Below are 8,398 nucleotides of genomic sequence, written 5' to 3'. Positions count from 1 at the left end.
CACCGGTAGCTCAGGGTCATGTTCTCCGAGAGATTCACCTGTAAGCTCTCACCGTGGTGTAACACAGGCTGCCTGCTCAGCGCTGCCTCCTGCTGGTGCCAGGCGTAGTTGACGTGACTGCCTTTCTGCACTGCACAGGTCAGATTCACGATACAGCTCCCATTGATGGAGACATTGGTCATGGTGATGAACGGCTGGTAAATGCCCTCTGGATGTGGACGGCGGCCAGAGAGAAGGTTGGGAAGATCACACAGGATTAAACAAACGATTGGTGTTCCCTCCAACTCACTCCCACGCCCCGACACAATCTGCAATCCAACTCAATCTGTGCTCCAAATCCCCCTACGCTTTAACCTCAATGCTAACTACACTCCCTCAGTACTGACACTCCCACAGTGCGGCACTCCCTCAGTACTGACCCTCCGACAGTGCGGACCTCCCTCAGTACTGACCCTCCGACAGTGCGGACCTCCCTCAGTACTGACCCTCCAACAGTGCGGCACTCCCTCAGTACTGACCCTCCGACAGTGCAGACCTCCCTCAGTACTGACCCTCCGACAGTGAGGCACTCCCTTAGTACTGACGCTCCCCCAGTGCGGCACTCCCTCAGCACTGACCTTCCGACAGTGCAGCACTCCCTCAGTACTGACCCTCCCACAGTGCGGCACTCCCTCAGCACTGACCCTCCGACAGTGCGGCACTCCCTCAGTACTGACCCTCCGACAGTGCGGCACTCCCTCAGTACTGACCCTCCGACAGTGCGGCACTCCCTCAGCACTGACCCTCCGACAGTGCGGCACTCCCTCAGCACTGACCCTCCGACAGTGCGGCACTCCCTCAGAACTGACCCTCCGACAGTGCGGCACTCCCTCAGCACTGACCCTCCGACAGTGCGGCGTTCCCTCAGCACTGACCCTCCGACAGTGCGGCACTCCCTCAGTACTGACCCTCTGACATTGCGGCTCTCCCTCAGCACTGACCCTCCGACAGTGCGGCACTCCCTCAGAACTGACCCTCCGACAGTGCGGCACTCCCTCAGTACTGACCCTCCGACAGTGCGGCGCTCCCTCAGCATTGACCCTCCGACAATGCGGCACTCCCTCAGTACTGACCCTCCGACAGTGCGGCACTCCCTCAGTACTGACCCTCTGACATTGCGACGCTCCCTCAGCACTGACCCTCCGACAGTGCGTCTCTCCCTGTGTACTGACCCTCCGATAGTGCGGGGCTCCCTCTGTACTGACCCTCCGACTGTGCGGGGCTCCCTCAGCACAGACCCTCCGACAGTGCGGCCCTCCCTCAGTACTGACCCTCCGACAGTACGGCACTCCCTCAGTACTGACCCTCCGACAGTGCGGCCCTCCCTCAGTACTGACCCTCCAACAGTGCGGCACTCCCTCAGAACTGACCCTCCGACAGTGCGGCACTCCCTCAGCACTGACCCTCCGACAGTGCGGCGCTCCCTCAGCACTGACCCTCCGACAGTGCGGCACTCCCTCAGTACTGACCCTCTGACATTGCGGCTCTCCCTCAGCATTGACCCTCCGACAGTGCGGCGCTCCCTCAGCACTGACCCTCCGACAGTGCGGCACTCCCTCAGTACTGACCCTCTGATAGTGCGGCGCTCCCTCAGTACTGACCCTCCGACAGTGCGGCGCTCCCTCAGTACTGACCCTCCGACGGTGCGGCCCTCCCTCAGTACTGACCCTCCGACAGTGCGGCACTCCCTCCGTACTGACCCTCCGACAGTGCGGCGCTCCCTCAGTACTGACCCTCCGACAGTGCGGCCCTCCCTCAGTACTGACCCTCCGACAGTACGGCACTCCCTCAGTACTGACCCTCCGACAGTGCGGCACTCCCTCAGTACTGACCCTCCGACAGTGCGGCGCTCCCTCAGTACTGACCCTCCGACAGTGCGGCCCTCCCTCAGTACTGACCCTCCGACAGTACGGCACTCCCTCAGTACTGACCCTCCGACAGTGCGGCACTCCCTCAGTACTGACCCTCCGACAGTACGGCACTCCCCCAGTACTGACCCTCCGACAGTGCGGCACTCCCCCAGTACTGACCCTCTGACAGTGCGGACCTCCCTCAGTACTGACCCTCCGACAGTGCGGGGCTCCCTCAGCACTGACACTCCGACAGTGCGGGGCTCCCTCAGCACTGACCCTCCGACAGTACGGCACTCCCTCAGTACTGACCCTCTGACAGTGCGGCACTCCCTCAGTACTGACCCTCCGACAGTGCGGCGCTCCCTCAGCATTGACCCTCCGACAATGCGGCACTCCCTCAGTACTGACCCTCCGACAGTGCGGCACTCCCTCAGTACTGACCCTCTGACATTGCGACGCTCCCTCAGCACTGACCCTCCGACAGTGCGTCTCTCCCTGTGTACTGACCCTCCGATAGTGCGGGGCTCCCTCTGTACTGACCCTCCGACTGTGCGGGGCTCCCTCAGCACAGACCCTCCGACAGTGCGGCCCTCCCTCAGCACTGACCCTCCGACAGTGCGGGGCTCCCTCAGTACTGACCCTCCGACAGTACGGCACTCCCTCAGTACTGACCCTCTGACAGTGCGGCACTCCCTCAGTACTGACCCTCCGACAGTGCGGCGCTCCCTCAGCATTGACCCTCCGACAATGCGGCACTCCCTCAGTACTGACCCTCCGACAGTGCGGCACTCCCTCAGTACTGACCCTCTGACATTGCGACGCTCCCTCAGCACTGACCCTCCGACAGTGCGTCTCTCCCTGTGTACTGACCCTCCGATAGTGCGGGGCTCCCTCTGTACTGACCCTCCGACTGTGCGGGGCTCCCTCAGCACAGACCCTCCGACAGTGCGGCCCTCCCTCAGTACTGACCCTCCGACAGTACGGCACTCCCTCAGTACTGACCCTCCGACAGTGCGGCCCTCCCTCAGTACTGACCCTCCAACAGTGCGGCACTCCCTCAGAACTGACCCTCCGACAGTGCGGCACTCCCTCAGCACTGACCCTCCGACAGTGCGGCGCTCCCTCAGCACTGACCCTCCGACAGTGCGGCACTCCCTCAGTACTGACCCTCTGACATTGCGGCTCTCCCTCAGCATTGACCCTCCGACAGTGCGGCGCGCCCTCAGCACTGACCCTCCGACAGTGCGGCACTCCCTCAGTACTGACCCTCTGATAGTGCGGCGCTCCCTCAGTACTGACCCTCCGACAGTGCGGCGCTCCCTCAGTACTGACCCTCCGACGGTGCGGCCCTCCCTCAGTACTGACCCTCCGACAGTGCGGCACTCCCTCAGTACTGACCCTCTGACAGTGCGGCACTCCCTCAGTACTGACCCTCCGACGGTGCGGCCCTCCCTCAGTACTGACCCTCCGACAGTGCGGCACTCCCTCCGTACTGACCCTCCGACAGTGCGGCGCTCCCTCAGTACTGACCCTCCGACAGTGCGGCCCTCCCTCAGTACTGACCCTCCGACAGTACGGCACTCCCTCAGTACTGACCCTCCGACAGTGCGGCACTCCCTCAGTACTGACCCTCCGACAGTGCGGCGCTCCCTCAGTACTGACCCTCCGACAGTGCGGCGCTCCCTCAGTACTGACCCTACCACAGTGCGGCTCTCCCTCAGTACTGACCCTCTGACAGTGCGGCACTCCCTCAGTACTGACCCTCCGACAGTGCGGCCCTCCCTCAGCACTGACCCTCCGACAGTGCGGCACTCCCTCAGCACTGACCCTCCGACAGTGCGGGGCTCCCTCCGTCTGGTGTTGAGTTGGAATCTGTTACACTCGGTGTGAATTGAATCCAAGTCATATCTGCAGATCTCTCCTTACCATATACTCGGAGCTTGAATCCCTGCAGATGCAGGAATTTCCACTCTGTCAGGAATCGAACTTGATATATTCCCTCGTCTGATTGCTGGACCGTTCTTAATTCTGCGGTGAGGTTCCTGGGATGTAGGAGAACTCTCCCTCGGAAGTTTGCTGAGCAGTCTTCCCCGGTCTTCCCGTTGCAGATAATCTGGCCCCCTTTTCTTATTTCCCATGTCACGCCGTCCGGTAATGTCTCTGCTGATGTTGAGGTGAACATCACACTCTGCCCCAGTGTGCCCTCCACCAGGGTCTCAGGGAGACGCCCCCCTTCACACTGTCTCAGTCCTGCAACTTTATCATAGGCAACAGTTAGACTGGGGAGGTTCAGGGTGACCGAGTCCTGTCCAATGGGAGAGCGAGCGAGAGAGAGAGAGAGAGACCGAGACAGAGACACAGAGGGAGAGAGAGGACATGAATGAGAGAGGAACGGGAAGAAAGAGAGAGAGAGACAGAGAGAGAGGGAGAGACACCGTGCGAGGGAGACAGAGAGAGAGGGGAGAGGGAGAGAACATGAATGAGAGAGGGACAGATAGAAAGAGAGAGAGAGAGGGAGAGATGGAGACAGAGAGAAACAGAGAGAGAGAGAGAGGGGAGAGGGAGTGAGGAAAACAGAGAGAGAGTGAGGGCGAGAGAGAGAGAACATGAATGAGAGAGGGACAGATAGAAAGAGAGAGAGAGAGAGAGGGAGAGACACCATGAGAGAGAGAGAGCAGGAGACAGAGAGACAGAGGCAAAGCGAGAGCGAGAGACACCTTGAGAGGGAGGAGGAAGACAGAGAGAGACAGAGAGAGACTGCAAGCGAGGGAGATGCAGAAAGAGGTAGGGAGTGAGAAAATCCAGCCCAAAGAGGAATGGGGGTGTGAGTGTTAGAGTAACAGATGGAGAGAACCAGAGAAACACAATCTGAGAATAAGGAATCAAGAGAGAATTACAGAGAACGAGTGAGAGGGACAGAGAGGGAAAGACAGAGAGACGGAGATAGGTGGATGTGGCACAATGTTGGGAGAACTGTATGGACGTAGGGTCCAGTGGAATAGGATGGAGAGGGGGCTGAATGGCCTCCTGCTGTTCCTGTGGGACAGGATGGAGAGGGGGCTGAATTGCCTCCTGCTGTTCCTTTTGGACAGGATGGAGAGGGGGCTGAATGGCCTCCTGCTGTTCCTGCTGGACAGGACAGAGAGGGGGCTGAATTGCCTCCTGCTGTTACTGTGGGACAGGAGGGAGAGGGGGCTGAATGGCCTCCTGCTGTTCCTTTTGGACAGGATGGAGAGAGGGTGGAATGGCCTCCTGCTGTTCCTGTGGGACAGGATGGAGAGAGGGTGGAATGGCCTCCTGCTGTTCCTGTGGGACAGGATGGAGAGGGGGCTGAATGGCCTCCTGCTGTTCCTGTGGGACAGGATGGAGAGGGGGGCTGAATGGCCTCCTGCTGTTCCTGTGGGACAGGATGGAGAGGGGGCTGAATGGCCTCCTGCTGTTCCTGTGGGACAGGATGGAGAGAGGGTGGAATGGCCTCCTGCTGTTCCTTTTGGACAGGATGGAGAGGGGGCTGAATGGCCTCCTGCTGTTCCTGTGGGACAGGATGGAGAGGGGGCTGAATGGCCTCCTGCTGTTCCTGTGGGACAGGATGGAGAGGGGGGCTGAATGGCCTCCTGCGGTTCCTGTGGGACAGGATGGAGAGGGGGCTGAATGGCCTCCTGCTGTTCCTGTGGGACAGGATGGAGAGGGGGCTGAATGGCCTCCTGCTGTTCCTGTGGGACAGGATGGAGAGGGGGCTGAATGGCCTCCTGCTGTCCCTGTACAGTACCAGAGAGGGGACTGAACGGCCTCCTGTTGTCTCTGTACAGTATCAGAGAGGGGACTGAATGGCCTCCTGCTGTCCCTGTACAGTACCGGAGAGGGGGCTGAACGGCCTCCTGCTGTCCCTGTACAGTATCAGAGAGGGGACTGAATGGCCTCCTGCTGTCCCTGTACAGTACCAGAGAGGGGGCTGAACGGCCTCCTGTTGTCTCTGTACAGTACCAGTGAGGGGACTGAATGGCCTCCTGCTGTCCCTGTACAGTACCAGAGAGGGGGCTGAACGGCCTCCTGTTGTCTCTGTACAGTACCGGAGAGGGGGCTGAACGTCCTCCTGCTGTCACTGTACAGTACCGGTGAGGGGGCTGAACGGCCTCCTGTTGTCCCTGTACAGTACCGGAGAGGGGGCTGAACGGCCTCCTGTTGTCCCTGTACAGTACCAGTGAGGGGGCTGAACGTCCTCCTGCTGTCACTGTACAGTACCGGTGAGGGGGCTGAACGGCCTCCTGCTGTCTCTGTACAGTACCAGTGAGGGGGCTGAATGGCCTCCTGCTGTCCCTGTACAGTACCGGTGAGGGGGCTGAACGGCCTCCTGTTGTCCCTGTACAGTACCGGAGAGGGGGCTGAAAGGCCTCCTGCTGTCCCTGTACAGTACCGGTGAGGGGGCTGAACGGCCTCCTGTTGTCTCTGTACAGTACCAGTGAGGGGGCTGAACGTCCTCCTGCTGTCCCCGTACAGTACCGGTGAGGGGGCTGAACGGCCTCCTGTTGTCCCTGTACAGTACCGGAGAGGGGGCTGAACGGCCTCCTGCTGTCTCTGTACAGTACCGGTGAGGGGGCTGAATGGCCTCCTGCTGTCTCTGTACAGTACCGGAGAGGGGGCTGAACGTCCTCCTGCTGTCTCTGTACAGTACCGTTGAGGGGACTGAACGGCCTCCTGCTGTCCCTGTACAGTACCGGTGAGGGGACTGAACGGCCTCCTGCTGTCCCTGTACAGTACCGGTGAGGGGGCTGAACGTCCTCCTGCTGTCTCTGTACAGTACCGGAGAGGGGGCTGAACGGCCTCCTGCTGTCCCTGTACAGTACCAGTGAGGGGGCTGAACGTCCTCCTGATGTCACTGTACAGTACCGGTGAGGGGGCTGAATGGCCTCCTGTTGTCCCAGTACAGTACCGGTGAGGGGGCTGAACGGCCTCCTGCTGTCCCTGTACAGTACCGGTGAGGGGGCTGAACGGCCTCCTGCTGTCACTGTACAGTACCGGTGAGGGGCCTAATGGCCTCCTGCTGTCCCTGTACAGTACCGGTGAGGGGGCTGAACGGCCTCCTGCTGTCCCTGTACAGTACCGGAGAGGGGGCTGAACGGCCTCCTGCTGTCTCTGTACAGTACCGGAGAGGGGGCTGAACGTCCTCCTGCTGTCCCTGTACAGTACCGGAGAGGGGGCTGAACGGCCTCATGCTGTCCCTGTACAGTACCGGAGAGGGGGCTGAACGGCCTCCTGCTGTCCCTGTACAGTACCGGTGAGGGGGCGGAACGGCCTCCTGCTGTCCCTATACAGTACCGGTGAGGGGGCTGAACGGCCTCCTGCTGTCCCTGTACAGTACCAGAGAGGGGGCTGAACGGCCTCCTGCTGTCCCTGTACAGTACCGGTGAGGGTGCTGAATGGCCTCCTGCTGTCCCTGTACAGTACCAGAGAGGGGACTGAACGGCCTCCTGCTGTCCCTGTACAGTACCGGTGAGGGGGCTGAACGGCCTCCTGCTGTCCCTGTACAGTACCGGTGAGGGGGCTGAACGGCCTCCTGCTGTACCTGTACAGTACCGGTGAGGGGGCTGAATGGCCTCCTGTTGTCCCTGTACAGTAGCGGTGAGGGAGCTGAATGGCCCCCTGCTGTCCCTGTACAGTACCGGTGAGGGTGCTGAATGGCCTCCTGCTGTCCCTGTACAGTACCAGAGAGGGGACTGAACGGCCTCCTGCTGTCCCTGTACAGTACCGGTGAGGGGGCTGAACGGCCTCCTGCTGTCCCTGTACAGTACCGGTGAGGGGGCTGAACGGCCTCCTGCTGTACCTGTACAGTACCGGTGAGGGGGCTGAATGGCCTCCTGCTGTCCCTGTACAGTAGCGGTGAGGGGGCTGAATGGCCTATGTTCGGAGCGATTTCCCGGACTTACCCTGAATTTCGAGGTACAGGAGGAGGTAAAGCTTCCGGAAACGGCTGGAACATTCCGACTGGAATTCCATCTCTGCGGAAAAAAACCCGGGAGGAACAGACAGGTCAAAGGTGACCAGGAGAGGGCCGAGTGTCGATCACCGTCCACCGCGAATCCAAACCACTTCCCCCTTGCCAAGACACCTTGGGATGACAATGAGACACCAGTCGCACAGGCAGATCCCAAGGCAACGTGGCGGTCCGAAACGGGCCGAGGGATCAGATCGGGAAGGCTGGGAATGTCTCTGGTCGGAGCGGCACTGGCTGCTGGATCAGGGACTGAGAGTCAGCCATTCCCAGGGAACAGCACATTGTCAGTGACAATTAGGAATTCCCTCAGACCTCGGGCCCAATTCAGAACGACACAAAATCCAGCCAACCCTCCGACAGTGCGGCACTCCCTCAGTACTGTCCCTCCGACAGTGCGGTGCTCCCTCAGTACTGACCCTCCGACAGTGCGGCACTCCCTCAGTACTGACCCTCCGACAGTGCGGTGCTCCCTCAGTACTGACCCTCCGACAGTGCGCACTCCCTCAGTACTGAC

The 8,398-nt window shown here is 60.6% G+C and overlaps 1 protein-coding gene across 1 annotated transcript in view; it reads right to left on the bottom strand.

Annotated features, from left to right (window-relative positions):
* The window catches only part of LOC148138282 (signaling lymphocytic activation molecule-like), a 9,990-nt gene extending 2,104 nt beyond the window's left edge, over window positions 1–7,886 (bottom strand). Inside the window, exons 1-3 of the mRNA XM_087981755.1 lie at window positions 7,817–7,886; window positions 3,819–4,148; window positions 1–208 (exon numbers count right to left, since the gene is read on the bottom strand). The exon at window positions 1–208 is cut by the window's left edge and continues 89 nt beyond it. Of these exons, the coding sequence (XP_087837881.1) occupies window positions 1–208; window positions 3,819–4,148; window positions 7,817–7,886 (608 nt within the window). The remainder of the gene's footprint in view (window positions 209–3,818; window positions 4,149–7,816) is intronic.
* Window positions 7,887–8,398: the final 512 nt, after the last annotated feature.

The sequence above is a fragment of the Chiloscyllium plagiosum genome, unplaced genomic scaffold, assembly GCF_037043375.1.
Source record: "Chiloscyllium plagiosum isolate Xiang-an unplaced genomic scaffold, Cpla_swu_hap1 HiC_scaffold_40, whole genome shotgun sequence".
NCBI lineage: Eukaryota > Metazoa > Chordata > Chondrichthyes > Orectolobiformes > Hemiscylliidae > Chiloscyllium > Chiloscyllium plagiosum.
This window is presented reverse-complemented; position numbering and strand designations above follow the sequence as displayed.